The 15,976-nt window shown below is 31.6% G+C and overlaps 1 protein-coding gene across 1 annotated transcript; it reads right to left on the bottom strand.

Annotated features, from left to right (window-relative positions):
* Positions 1–1,010: 1,010 nt before the first annotated feature.
* LOC110641702 (pyruvate kinase 1, cytosolic) lies at positions 1,011–15,598 on the bottom strand. The gene is made up of 16 exons (XM_021793523.2): positions 15,421–15,598; positions 14,752–14,848; positions 14,311–14,408; positions 13,607–13,762; positions 12,642–12,719; positions 12,195–12,326; positions 9,670–9,750; positions 9,420–9,491; positions 9,222–9,311; positions 8,629–8,773; positions 8,286–8,374; positions 7,149–7,244; positions 6,951–7,018; positions 6,661–6,760; positions 2,107–2,166; positions 1,011–1,479 (listed from the first exon to the last, which is right to left on the bottom strand). The coding sequence occupies exons 1-16, from the start codon at positions 15,487–15,489 to the stop codon at positions 1,327–1,329; spliced, it is 1,584 nt and encodes a 527-aa protein (XP_021649215.1). The 5' UTR covers positions 15,490–15,598; the 3' UTR covers positions 1,011–1,326.
* Positions 15,599–15,976: the final 378 nt, after the last annotated feature.

Genomic DNA, 15,976 nt, shown 5'->3' with positions numbered 1-15,976 from the left:
ATTTTTTATTAATTAAATATTATTTCATATTTTTTTTAATGAAGATTTCATAATAAAAATATAGTTATATAATAAAAACATTGCTTACAGATATATATATATATATATATATATATATATATATATATATATATATATATATATATATATATATTATTTTTTATTAATTAAATATTGTTTCATATTTTTTTATTAATTTTTTATTTCTCACATTTTTTAATAAAGATTTAATAATAAAAATATATTAATATAATAATAAGATTACTTAAAGATATATAATCATTTGAAGTTGATTTAATAATATGATTATTTTTGTCATTTTAAATATTAAAATTTTGTTATATAGTTAAAAGAAAAGTAAAAGAGAATTAAATAGAAAACATTATGTGATAATATCATAGACAATGCCATGTGACAATATTATGAAAGAAAACGCCATGTGGCAATATTATTAGAATATCTTCCTACTTTATATAAATATATATATAGATTTTGATTAACTTTTGAGTAACTGTTATAACCACTAATTTCTGAAAATTTTATTCAGCAGTTGGTCTTAACAAACACCTCAAACTAATCCGAAAACAGTGTTTAACAAACACTTAAGTTAGCTTTCAATTACATAATCAAATGGGCACTTAACGTTCACAAGAATGATCTAAAGAGAAGTAGTATTAAAAAAATTTATAACTTTGAAGTATCAATACGAAATTGATTTCAAATATAGTTGAATGGCTAAGAGATTCAAATAGCAGACAACAATTATTCTATTTTAATTAAAACTGTTTATAAACCTGAATTAAATTTTACTAAAATTGATAAAATCTGTATCTGCACATTTCATTGAACTTTACATTCATTGGCAAAAGCAAAAGACCTGCTTTCTTTTGCTTCAAATGGAGGAAAGGGCCTCAAAATTTCCACTCTTCCCAATTCCCATTGGTTAGACCCTAAAAATAATGAAAGTGAGTGCAGTTCCTAGCAGTTCCCTTGTCATATAGAGGAAACCATTATATAAAGCCGATAGTATTGATCAAGAGTTGGGGCAGAGATGTCCCAGTACAATGTTCACTGTCATTGCAAAACATCAAACTTGACATTGAGCACCAATTCTTTTATCCAAAACGTCAAAGCAAAGTGGTTCCAAGTTCTTGTACATGTAGTTTCCTTGGACCCTAGTTGTTACTTGTAAATGTTCTCATATTTGGCTAAACATGTAAACACGCAAGATATGATCCTCCATACAACCAGTTAATGCACAACACAGAAATCCTCAGTTGTGTTCTAGTTTCCCTTATTTGAACGACAAAATTAGGACTGTTTGCTTTAATCTTCAAGCTCAAGGATCTTTACCACAGATGCATCACCAAGCTTCTGGCAAACAACAACACGATCATGTGGCTTTATAACACCAATTGCCTTGCCATGATCTAAAGCCACCTTCAGAACTGATTCATTTGTCGCATTTGTAGATTCAGCCTGTAAAAACCAAGTCATATCCATTTTATCAGATAACTTCATCATTCTATGGGTTGAATGTCCCTGAGGGTTGAAATGAGAAATTAAATGAGCTAAGAGTATTGGTCATTGAATATGCCAGTATGCTAAGCAATTGAAGTATGTGCCTCCATAAGAGGGTAAGAAATTTAACTAGGCACAAAATCTCCAAAGTTAAGCCTACAGATGCCTCCGTGGCATTTCACATATACTATTGCTAATACCCCATGTAGATGTGTATAGACTTCTGGTTGAATGTCAACTGTCAAGAGGACTGAGGACTAAAAGTTAATTCTCAGGATCGCCATGGAAACACCCTAATGATTTGAACAGGACAGTTCCAACATTAGAAACTTGGATGTACGAGTGGGGGGTTTTACAAGGAAGAGAGAGACCAACCCCTCAACGTGTAGCCCAAAGCCCAATGATCTATAGAGAAGACTCAAATATCCAAATAAATAATAAATAAAATTAACTCTATTTAGATTCAAAGGGGAGACTAAGCCAAGGTGTTATAGCTGTTGGAATAAAATTCCATCCATATACCTTCTACCTACTCATTTGACATATATAAATATATGAAGATAAGTGGGAAAAACCAATACTTACTGGATGTCTAGGATCTGCTAGGATAGGAAAAAGTCCTCTGACAATTAGAGACTGCCTTGCCTGCCACAAAATAATTAAGAGGCAACAAAGAGGAGTAATGAGCTTCAAACACATTCATGAAATGACAAAAAACAAAAAAGATCTAACTAAACAAAATTTATAAATAACAGAGATGAACACAAAGGAATAATTACAATATATCTTTTATATGAGCAAACTGTTGGATGTTTCTCTCATACAAAAGAAACAGATTACAAAAATTTTCTTTGCAGCAAACACATGTTGTCATGCATGGATGAATTGTGACCGTACATGTGCTTTTGTTTCAGAGGTACTCAACATGGTCAACCTACTCTTTGAATGCTCTTAACACAACTTATTTCAACATCATCAGCAAGTGAAAAATCATTGACATCCACAAAACTGCTACAGGCATGCATGACAATATGCTCAATCCAGTAAATTAAGTTACAAGACAGCTTTTGTTTTCAGGGGTTTCTTATTTTGTATAGCAAGGTGTAAGAGACAGATGAAATGGCAAAAAGGAGTAAAGTTAATCACAAAAATATTTTTTCTATAATGAATATGTTAACCAGTTAATCAAGAACTAAACTGCATATTTTTGAAACAGTGAAGACTTAACTGTTTATTACATTAAACCTTGGGTAGGAGGGTCCTGATAATTAACCCTAAATGAAATGCTTTTTGTTGTGATCATGAGGGTACCAAGCTTCAATGAAATTCTTCAAGGAATGAATCAAGTAGAGATAGGCAAGCTTAGCATGCTAAAAGAGTTCAAATGGCTTATATTGATTCAAGTGTTCAAGAACGGAGTTGATAAGCTTGGGATACTTAAAGAATTTAAAAGGATCATATTGGTTCAATTATGCAAGGATGGAGATCACCATGTGCAAGGCTAAGCAAAATTACCTTTTAAGGGCCAAAATTACCAAATTTCTCCAAAATCTTCAAGAAGCCGCAAGTTTCACGGCCTGGGTGTGACCAGGTAATGAAGAACACTTTGAAATTCTACTCGTCAAGAACTAGGCACGTAATAATGGAAGGTGCACGCCCTAGGCATGCAATATTTGTAACACCTTGAATTGTTACTTGCCAAGAGAAATACGCTCTGGCTGTGTAATTATAAGAGGCGCACATCCTCGATGTGCGATGTTCGTACCTCATTTTTGGACAGCCTTGATTGGTTTTTTTGAAATTAATTTGATGTTTCTAGGGTTTTATATGATGTACGCCTTAGGCTTTTAACAGCCACCTATATAAACCTTGTATTTTTCTCGTTTTAGGAATTAATCAACAATTCTGACATACATTGAAATCAATTGAGAGAAGTTGATTTAGCTTGCAAGATTAATACACTGATATTCTTGGTTTTCTATCACAAGTTGGTATTTGGTCTTGAATCTTTTGAATTCCTAATTAATTTATCTACTTGGTTCTCTTTCGCATAGTTTAAATTGGGTTAAGTAGTATTAATTAGAAGAACCTGATTGTGAGCATTCCTTGGGGTCGATTCAAATATTTTGTGGGTTCTTTAGCAAGTCCAATGAGTTCGCATCACTTTCACGACAATTAAGAGGCAAACAAGGAAGCATATATCTTTGACACAATAACATGTATGCAGACAAATGCTTTTCAACATGATGAACATCTCAACTCATCATTTTACCCTAGTATAACTGTGTTGAATAAGGATACTTAGGCAATGGTATGACAATTAATCAAATTAGTGGGAAAATCAATAAAAAAAAATTTGGAAAATAGACAAGCCTAACACCTGGACATGTAATAACATAGATAATTTAAGTTAAACTAACAACAAGTATCAGGCGCAAATGGCTTCCTATCTCCCCAGTCGAAAAATTGATTCAATTCATGTACAATTACAAGTTTCATGAGTGGCTTCCCATCTCCCCATTGGGGAAATTTCTTCACTTTATTTATGGTTAAATGTTTCAAAAAAGAGCATGGATGATGAAAACCAATTAAGCAATTTCAACAAGAAGCGAGTAGTCATCAAGAAATCTTTTTTGCCTCGTCTAAAATCTAACTATAACTTAACACAAAGACAACAAAAACAAAATTATTATGGTTCCTTGTTCTTCCTTAACCAAGAAAACATGAATTGAAGTGATGAAAATTGGTTCAGTATCCTTGACAATACTCCAATCTAGGGGTGAGCATCAAACGGTTTTAATCAAAAAACCAAACCAAACTAAACTAATCTAATTTTGTCTTTCAGATATTCAATTTCGGTTATAAATTTTAAAAAAAATTCAGTTTTTTGGTTTGATTCAGTTAATTTAGTAAAAAAAAAAAAAAAGGAACTGACTGAACCAAACCGAATTGTAATATTAACTTAAAGTGCTGCCTTTTTGCTTTTGTGTGCGTGTGTATATACACATTAAAAACTAAGTTCTCTCAATTTCTTTCATAGCGCTACTTTGCTCTTAGTCTCACCCTCCCTCTCAAATCTCAATTCCTTCTCCCTTCTTTCACAGCCCGTCTTGCCTGCCTTCACCACAGATCTTGTGCCTCAAACCCTGAAGCAACATACTTGACACCAAGGTTTTCAAAACTGGCCCAATTATTGAATGTATGAAGGTTGAGGGTTAAGGGTTTAAGGTTTACTAAAGTTTAACTAATATATTGTTAAATAAATATTATAAAACTAATAATAATACTTTATTATAAATAATAATTTTATATATCTTATAAATAATTATTAAAATAAATTTAATTAAATTTTAATTTGTAAATATTTTTTAAAAAAGTGATTTAAACGGTTAATTAAAATTTTAAATAATGATATTTAATTATTTATAATATAAGAAATATTTAAAACTAAACTTTTTACAACAATAAAAGTATTCATATAAAAAAATAGAAGTTAATATATTAAAATTATATAACATAATAAAAAAAATTTATATACTTTTTATTGTGTTACGGAAAGTCCATATTCCTCTTTAGTACAGGTTTTATATTCCTAAATAGATACGGTTTGTATTCCTAATTAATAAAGTTATTTAGATAGGATTTATATTTTTAATTACATGGAGTAATTAAAGGAGATTTATGTATAAAGATGTAATGTTCTATTTTATAGAATGAATGACAATAATAAAGATATAGCCTTTAAGTTATTTTCGTTCTCTTCCCTTCCATCTCTTTCTTCTTTCTACTTCTAATTATTAAATCTTAACATATTGTATAAATATATTAAAATAAAAAAAAATCAAGTTAACATACTAATAAAATAAATTGTTTACACTATTTTTTATTGAGTGACAAGTAGATAAAGTTAAATTTTTTTTATTTTACTTTGCAATAGTTGTAAATTAATAATTATCAATTATTTTATACTTAATGTATTTTATATATATTTATTATAGTAACATAATTGCAAAAGAAATCTACAGCTCATATGGTAAGTTGTCACAAGTTACATCTTTTGGGACCCAGGTTCAAATCTTGGTAGAGCCTTCTTTGCTCCATGGTCTTGCCTCCAGCATTGCAACTCGTAGTTTACTACTTCTCCAACAAGTATGTTGAGATGGATTTTTTCTAATGCCTTCTCCATCTCGCGAGCCCATCTAATTTGTTACCAGGCTCATTTGTGACGCCAAACCTTCTTCTTTGTTTGTAATTTTGTTCTTTGTGTTGGTTAATTACTGTGATATTAACAATGATATTGATAGTTTATTACTTTATTTTGATTTGTATATATTGGATTTGCTTTAAATTTGATGATTTATGTTTAATTTGTTTTAGTTCTTGTGATCTGTAATATTGGATTTATTTCTGTTCTTGTCTGGTTATTGAAAGTTGAAGAACTGATGGACCGAACCAAACTGAACCGGACGATTTTATTTTAGTTCAGTTCAATTCAGTTATTTCTTAACTTGGTTTGGTTTCTCAAAAAAGATAATTCGGTACTTTGGTTTTTTCCGGTTTGGTTTGGTTTGGAGCCGAACCAACGGATTGCACACCCCTAATCCAAACAAAACTGAATAAAAGAAAAGGAATCCATGTAGTCAACTCCAACTATTTTAGACTAAAGCTTTAGTTGTGTATGACAAGAAACCACTTAACCTAAGTGCTCAAATTTGTAAGTAAGAACTCAATAATAGGTTGAATCTCTAACACGCCCCTCATGCAAAACCCATTGGCCTTAGAGCGTGGATAAGAAATCTTGCAATTTTAATTAATCTAAAAGCTCAAGCTTGTAGGTGCGTGTCCAAAAATAGTTCATATCTTTAACATACCTTCTCACACAAAGCCCAAGTGTTTATATGAGATCTTTTAATTTTAATTAATCAATGGTGGGGCACTCAAGAATTGAATTCTAGACCTCAAAGAGACTAATAACATGATAAAACTGCTAAAGCTAAACGCTTGTAGGTGAGGGCTCAATAATAACATGTCTGATAGAGTCAAGTTGGATAAAGTATTCAAGCATTGAATTAAGGGGGGAACAGGCAAAGTAACTAGTTGCAGCCAAAAAACTATATCTAATCATATGCAATAGCATACCTCAAAAGCACCAGAGAAGGTCCAGCGCAGTTGATTTGTCTTAAGCCGAGGGATAACAACAGATATCACAGGCATTGTTGGCCTGTACTTTGAGATTAACCTGCATTGATAAACGAGATATGAAATTCTAACAAACTTATAGATCAATAATTTCCTTTTTTCCTTATTCTGAAGAAAAGCAATGTCTCATCATCTCAAAGGGATTTCAAAAGGCAGCTCAAAATCAAATTCCCTTTTAGATAAAAACTGTGTCAGTGGAAAGATGTTAAAATAATAGAAAAATAGAAAACCTTGCAGCTCTTCCTGTTGAAGTGAAGCATAGAAGGACAGAAGCCTTCACCTTGATAGCAGCACGTACCTAAATTAACAAAAAAGTAATGAAAAAAAAAATAAGTATAATACAGTGGTGGAAAAAAATTCCCAGGCCTTTAATGCGTCCAATGTTATAAAACAAGCATAACAAGTAACATGTAGCATTAAGAGAATACCGCAGACGAAGCGATAGATTCTAAATGGCTCATTGGTTCTCCAACATGCTTTAAAGTCTTCTTGTAATACAGATCTTGATTGAAAACTTTCTCTGCCTGCAGATGAAAATTTCATTCAATGACTAGGATAAAGTTTACATTAGAAGAACAAAAAAAATAAAAGTCACGATAGATGTCAAGTTAACAAAATTGGTTCAATAACCAAGAAATTTGTAAATATGCCTTTTTTACCTTTATCATCAGTTATGACAATCAGCCCAAGCCAACTCAATATCATGATTGAACACATCAGGATAGATTCTAGATGTGGAAATTGGTGAGATATGAATTTGATGTAGTATATACATAACCCTAGGTCCAATTACAAGAAATAACTTATTTGGGCTAGTTGAGCATGGCTGTTACCATTGGTATCCAAGCCAAACTAGTTAGAAAATTATATGGAGTTGATGGGCCTATGAGAAAAGGGCTACCATGTTTAGAGACAAGGTGTAGCCACCCGAGACACCAAGAGATGGGGCTGCTTAAGCCACTTAGTCGCAAATTTAAATGGGTAAGATTGTGACATAGTGATATTGTGACATCCCACAATTCCCCAATCTATTTTTACTTCTCCCATACATCAAGGAAGACTTTTCACGCATGTTTTCAACATTTTGTTATGGAAAAATACAAATTGAAACTATTACGTTTCTAGCCACACTTGAATTATTCAACTTAGAGCCATTAAGGGGAAGAGAGGCTCAGGCATTTCGTCTAATGAGGCTAGCAGCATAGCCCAAGAAGATATTACAATGGACAAAAGCTTTGAGTCATCGCCTGACTTTCAGGCACCAAAATATATTTTCAAGCCATGCAACCCAGGCAAAGCAGATCAGAAAGTCTGCTCCATGTCCCATGCCTTACCATAGTTGAAGGAAAATAAATATAAATTTGTAAAGTAAAGACGTGAAGGAAAAAAAAAATTCTATAGCAATCCAAAGACATTCAAAACAAAGCTTTGTGTGTGTGTGTGTGTGTGTGTGTGTGTGCACGCGTGCTTGTGTGTGTGTTTTTGTATGCTTGAGAGAGAGGATCATGGATAACTTAGCTATGTAAGGAGAAAACAGAAGGCAACTATGATAATTGGAAACTTACCTCAGCACAGATTCTTCCCACAACAGAAATGGTCTCAACAGGGTACAATCCCCGCAGGGTCTCTGCACCTAGAAGAATTGCATCACTGCCTAAAGAAAGAGGGGAAAAAAAAAAAAAAGCAATCATGATAAGTCATATTAGTATAAGCTTGACATATACATTATAAAATAATAGTTGCAATTTATCAGGCAATGGTAAAGAAATGCAACATTAAGATGGCAATAAGCAGCTATATCTTTTTTCTTGACAGAAAAGATAGTATAACAATATCCACAGCAGTACAACATGATGGAAGTCCACTAATTACATAAGGTATCATAATGTCAGACCACTGAAATTTTACCATCCAAAACTGCATTGGCAATATCAGTTGCTTCAGCACGAGTAGGTCTCAAATTGTCAGTCATACTGTCAACAACACGAGTAACCACAGCAGGCTTTCCGGCCATGTTGCACTTGTAAACAGCAGCTTTTTGAAATAGAAATACCTATAAAGTTCAGAAGAAGATACTTAGTTGCATTTCAGAAGTTGATCATCCCTATTTTAACTCTCTTAAAGTACAAAAATATTCACTTACAACTAAATGGACATGAATGTCCTCTGCCTAAAAAGGAATTAAGATGCTAATTTCCATTCTTGATATTACGAATCTCTCAATGAATTCTAATATTTTTTCCTCAAAAAAATTACTTCATATCCAAACAAGACGTATACTGACACCTAGATTCAAAAGGCAAAATTATCCAAGATTTGAGGGTTTTCCCTGCCAGGGACAGGGGGGTTGTGGTTGCGGTGTTGTGCTTGTGACAGGTTAAAGTGCATAACACCATTAAGGCTCATTATTCCCCACATAATCTCTGTAATGTTGGTATTTAGTCTCTCTCAGTGCTGATGAGTATAATAACTTGAATACACAATGAACTTAAAATTTTCACCTTCTCTGGTGGGACATCTATGCCCAAATTTCCACGAGAAATTATGATACCATCTGCTTCTTGTAGGATTTCATCAAAATGAGTTAATCCCTACAACCATACAAAATAAGAAAAAATGGAAAATGGGAATTCAGAGTGAAATTCAAGTGTAAGTATAGTACTAGAACAGAATGGAAAAGCTAAAAATTTATAATTCACCTCTGCATTTTCAAATTTCGCAAAAATTTGAGTTTGACGGAGGTCTCCAAGTTTAGAAAGAAAATCCCGGGCCTGTGTAATAGAATAAGCAACTACTATTGAATTTATATAAAGGAAATTAAGAAGAAATTACTTATTAAAGCTAGAAACTGATATAAAACAGAAAAGACAGAGAAGATAAAAGAAAAGGAGGGTTGAATGATAAACCTAAAAATAAAATACATAACCCTGTCCACAGAAAAATCCTTACATGGCGAATATCTTCTGCATGGCGGGTATATGAAAGTGAGAGAAAGTCTATATTGTTCCGAACACCCCATGTGCTTATGACCTGATAATGACAATTGAAATATCATGAAACCATTTAAAGAAACAGTAAGCGCATATTTCTCACAAAGGGAATATCCTGCCCGCATTATGTGTATAGTTGGCAACAAAACATTTTGGTGAATCAAAATATATTATAAAGTTCCATAGAACGAATGTGGTTCACAAACTATTTAATGAATCATATGAATAACTCAAATAAATGATTACTGAATAATGACACTATCTTTTTCAGATGGAAGAAAAAAATTTTACTAAAGAAAAATCAACATGGTGGATGTGCCCTTTGCAATTAATACAATTACAAGAAATAATCCTGAAAAACATAACAAAAAAATTGATTAAAAAAATATCATGAATAAAAGTTAGAGAGGCTCTTTTAAAAGCCCCTGTAGCAAAAGAACCCAGGAAAATAAATTTATTTCTCATTAATTACAAAGGAAAATATTGATTCTTAAAATAACACATTTTTTTCCACCCAAATACTCCAAATCATGCAAATATAGTGCCATGCCCCAGCCTCCAAGCCTCTCCTCTCCTGCCAAAAAGCTTCAAGTTTAATTTTCATAACATTGTCTAATGTCTCTGAACGAACCCAAGTTTCCTTTAAAATAGGACTCATAGAGATCCCTTAGGTGGTCCCACAATCTATTCCACGTACAAAAATGTGTTGAACTACTTCAACAAGTCCACACATAAGATATCCAGCATCCCCTAAAATTCCAACTAAAAAGGTAAAATGATTTTTCGTTATCTTGATTGAAGTAAAGAGTTGGGAGGCTCTTTACTTCAACAAGTCCTTGATGCAGGTTCGATTCCCACGACCCACTCTAAATTCTTTAAAATCTATATTCTCTAAAAAATAGAAATTAAAAAAAAATTAGAAATAATATTTATATATATAATTTGAATATATAGAATATATAAATATGAATATGTTTTCATTTAAATATTATTATAACATTTATAACTATATAATAACTATTAAACTATAACTATATAATTAAATTAGTTAAATTATATAGTTATGAATCAATAATAACTATATAATTTAACTAATTTAATTATATAGTTATAGTTTAATAGTTATTATATAGTTATAAATGTTATAATAATATTTAAATGAAAACATATTCATATATATATATATATATATATATATATATATAGTCTATGATAGAATAAATCAAAATTAATAAAAAAATATATAATAATGTAATAAAATGTACTAAGAGAAATGCAATTGTAATAAGAAAATTAAATTAGTAACTCTAGAACTTCTTCATAGTGCCTTCGTTCCATGCCTCATTTCATAGGGAACCTCAAAGTGGCTCAAAAGCATGTAATGTATCTATCAGAAGATAAAGGCCACATAAATAAGTTTTACTTTTAAGTCAAAGAAAATATAATGCAGAACCACAAAACAGAAACAACAATGAAAAAAGAAAACTGATAACTGAACTTTTCAAGTTAATTATCAATCTATCAAAAGCAGCCTGACATTAAAGAACCCATAAAACAATACTTGCAGTGCCGGATATAGAAAAAAATATCATCTGGGGCTAACATGTAAAAGATTTTTCTGTGATAAAGATTTTTTTTTTAAATAAAAAGAGCGTCAGTTGATTTGTCATTTGCAAATATTTATCTATTACTAAAAAAAGAGGGTTTAATAATTAAATTTATAAGGGTCAATCTAAACAAATACACACACGCGCGTGCGCGCGCACGCACACGCACACACATAAAAGTAATTTAATAAAAAAGAGGGATCAATTGGCCCCTCATTTAAGTAAGTACATCTGCCATTGAATACTTATATATTCAACTTAACTCGATAAAGCCTTAATCCCAAACTAGTTAGGGTCAGCCACATGGATCTATTTCCTCCATTCCACTCAGTTTAGGACTACATCTTCAAAAAGATCTAAAGCCACTAAATCCTTTCTTCCTACTTAACCAAACATCTGCCTACCCCTAGGTCTACCTCTCACTTTCTCATCTCATATAACATAAACGTGCTCAAACTTCTATACTGGTGCATTTGCCGGTATATGCTGCACCATCTCACTTTCTTATGTTGTATAACTTCAATATCCTCAAACTTCTATACTGGTGCTTTTGCTAATCTTTGATGCATAAACCATCTCAATCTCCCACCTCTCAAATTTTCCTCAATAGATATCACTTCCTCCTTTATATGAATGCATTCATTCCTTATCCTGTCCATACTCCATCCTTATATTTCTGCATGTTGAGAAATTTGAGGATTACTTATATAAGGACCATGAAAAAAGCCCCCAGTGAAAATTGAAAATTTTCAGTCTCTTCCCTAGTCCAGAGCTAAAACAAAAATGGAAAGCAGTTCTTGATGAGAAATACAAACAAAGACAGACTACTGATAATACCAACCACACAAAAAATACATAATCAAGCAGAAACACCAACCTCCTTATCTTTATCAGTGAGGGTAGGCAGGTCAATACGAATTTGAGAAACATGCAATGTGTACAATTGCCCACCCAAGGTGGCAGAATTCTTTATCAGGCAAACCACATCTTCACCATTTATTTCAGTGACCTACAATATCAAATTGAAACTTCATGAAATACATATAAGCATACATCACATAATCAATAATCCATTTGAAGTTGAGAATCAGAAAATGTTTATTTTTCAAGCATAGGTTCCTTGGCTTGCTTATGAAACACCAAGTTTACTTGAAATGGTCGAGCAACTAGAAAATCAAAAAACTCTTTTCTTGTTTTAAAGAAGTGACTGATGTATCTACGAAGTAGAAGACTCAGCATGTCTTAATTAAGTTAAAACTTAAATATTAACACCTGTCAGCTCAGCTGAGAATAGCAAATTGAGCATTCACAAATGTTGCCTTACCTCTAGCCACACAGTAGTAGTTTCACTTCCTGTAAACAGGTATTGACCAATAAAAATAGTATCTCCCTTCTTCACTGCCTGCAAAAGACCATATTGGAGTCCAGTTAAGGCAATGGAAGAGAGAGAGAAAAAAAAGTAAGTCATAGCTTACAATCATCAGATAAAATACTAATAATTAATAGATATATTCAACTTACAATTTGCATAATATAACTTAGTAGAAGTGGAGAGGGCAAGGTATCGAAAAAGAATATGGGGAAAAACTATATGGAAGAAAGAAAAAAAGGTAGAAATCTTCTTTATAGGTCCACTAACTAAATATAGGTAAGAACATCTATTAATCCAAAAATCTAATAAGAATGACATCAAAAGCATAGAATCAAAATAAAAGTGTCCCTTAAAAAGTAAAGCATAAAAAATAAATACTTTAAAGTTTTAAATAAGTTAAAGGCTTATAATTTTCTCTTTTATTTTACTAATTTATGCAAACAATACTTATTAAAGCATAGATCCAACCACCAGTTCTCATCAGATCCAACATCCAAGTAATTCAAGCTGATAATAAAGAAGATATAAAACAAAAGTGAGAAAAACGTTACAACAGTTTCTAATCCAGTTTAGAAAACTAGTCACAGAGTTCATAAATCCTAAAGCAATTCTAAGACCAACAGCATAAATACAACTCTTGCTGATTTTGGAAAATTTCAGTGTCACCAGCTCACTGCAGAATTCTTTTTTGTCTTTTTGTTTATAGGTAAAGAGAATTTCTATCGAAATAGGGAAGTCATAACAGTAACTCAGCCAACTATACATGGAGTTGTTTGTTTGTCAACAACTACTGCACCCAAATCCACATTAAAAGGTAAAATCAATATGTTTTAGAAAATATTGAATCTTTTGAAAATGAAGAGAAACATAATCAATGAAACCAAAATGAATCTACATGACACGTATAATTACTGTACCTTTGACAGGCCAGTAAAATTTATAGGTAGCAGATTTGAAGTGGCTTCTTTGTCTTGATCTGGTGTTAGGACAACAGATGTATCTGCCTGAAGGGAAATTGGATGCTCTGCTCTATTGACTACTTGCAACTCCGGGCCCACTGTATCCAGCATGACCTGGAATAAAAACCAGGAAAAAAAAAAAGAAAAAAGGCATACAAGAGAATGAAAAGGATAGTTAAGTCTAGTTAGGGAAAAGGATGAAAAGCTCATAACCTGCTAAAGTAAACTACAAACAATATAACAATATATATACAGTAACGGTAGTTAACCAAGGAAAACAATTTTTGCCAAATTCCATAACATTTTGAATATATGCTCAAATTATTATTTGAAATAAAAAACTTCAAAAACAATATTTTAACATAGAGATGCATTTCACGCTTCTTAAGTACTTTTGTAATGTGCCAAACACAGTCATTGACCCCATTTAGCATGTAAAAGGAATATAATAACCACAATGATATACATTCAAACAAAAACATCAGATTAGGGATAATGCAGTTGCTAAATTATTAGGAATCACACCTAAAGTATATCGAACAGATATGAAAAGTGTCAAACCATCATATGTGTGTGTGTATGCACATATATTGTCAAAGCAAAATGAAGAAGGAACAATTTAAACCAGTGACATATACCAAATGGAATAGCGACAAGCTTACCGCACAGAGCTTCTTGGTGCTCTTGACTGCTGCTTTCAGATTATCCAATGTCTCTTGATGATATTCAGCATCACCCCATGAAAAGTCAAACCGTGCCACTAGACAAGAAAAATGGAGAATGAACCTAAAAGCAATTCAGATGTATAAGTCCAAAATGTATTCTGGACTTCATTTATTTTATTTTTTTCCCGAAAGTAGGCGCATGATATGTACATGATATCTAACAAACATAAAAAATAAGTTTGTTTGAACTATTTAAATTTGTGGGTTTTGTAAGATCCAAAATCCGCATACAAATTTTTTAGTGGAATGAGGCGATTCAATTTTCATATCCCACTAAAACTTCCAAAATAAAGATAGGATAAAGAAAAAAGGAAAAAGAAAAAACTGTCAACTTTAGAGGAAAGCTATTTCAAACTGAGGATAAGATGGGGAAAATACCAGACATCCCTGCGTTCAAACAACCAGAAATGATCTCAACAGTACGCGATTTTGGACCAAGTGTCCCAACTATCTTTGTCATCGCAGGAAAGAAAGTCTGCAAAATACAGTCAAAACGTATGAACTCATTGTCTTGACTATAAGCATAATTCCAAAAGACCACCGATGCAGATTGCGCTATCACAGAACCCGTATTTTGTCTAAATCTAAGAACTTTCTCCAGATGCTAATAAATTCCTTTTTTTTTTCAATAAATATGGAAAAAAAAAATAAAGTAAACCAATTAGTTTTACTAAGCTCTGCTGACAGGTAGTCATCCTTTTAGAATCCAAAATATCAAAAATGCATAATTCCAAATATTTTCTCTGGAAACAAATAAATCACTACGTAAAAGGAGAAAGAAAGAAAGAAAATCAAGAAAATGAAACTTTCATTCTGCAAAAGAAACGAAAAGTCAATTTTACTTGACGAATCACTTGCAGAATAGATAACCAACAGAACACTTTAAAATTCACGTTCCTTCTACTGACACCTTATACTTCCCGCATTTTCTCAGCAACCAAACACAAAATCAAATCACAAAAAAATTATTAAAAAAAAAGGAGAAAATCAGATAATCACAGTAAGCAAAGCTCCATCTTGTATCCTCTACTTATAGCACACACTTACTGATTTTGATGGCTCAAGAATTGAAGCCATCCTTATAGGCTCCTCGAGAAGCAAATGATTTGAATTCATTTTCGATCAAATTTGAAAAACTGAAACCGATTGGTGATTGATCAAATCAGAGATTGACGAAAGTGAGAGAGAAAGAGGGCAGTGGGTGAATTGACAACAAGGCGTGATTTCGAGCTGGCCATTTTATAGTGTGCAGAAAAGAGATTTTGTAGTACGGGCGTCCTCACGAAATATTCGTGTTGTCTCTTTAAGTTCTTATTTCATTTTTTTTAATTATTTACTTTTTTACTATTAACTTTTATTAAATTTAAATTTAAAATTTCACAATTATTAAAAATATTTCTGATATTAATTTAATTATATAATGAATAAATTTATATATATATATTATGCTATAAAAAAATAAAATATATAGTGTATTTAAACTAAATTAAATAAATTACATTATATAAGTTATTTAGTAAATATGTTTAAATTAAAAAAATAAATAAATTTAAAATTATGTTTAAAAAATTAAAATATTTATTAGAAAATTTATAATTTATAT

This window comes from Hevea brasiliensis, chromosome 14 (genome assembly GCF_030052815.1).
Source record: "Hevea brasiliensis isolate MT/VB/25A 57/8 chromosome 14, ASM3005281v1, whole genome shotgun sequence".
Taxonomy (NCBI): domain Eukaryota; kingdom Viridiplantae; phylum Streptophyta; class Magnoliopsida; order Malpighiales; family Euphorbiaceae; genus Hevea; species Hevea brasiliensis.
Note: the sequence above shows the minus strand (reverse complement) of the source record. Positions and strands in the feature narration are given on the sequence as shown.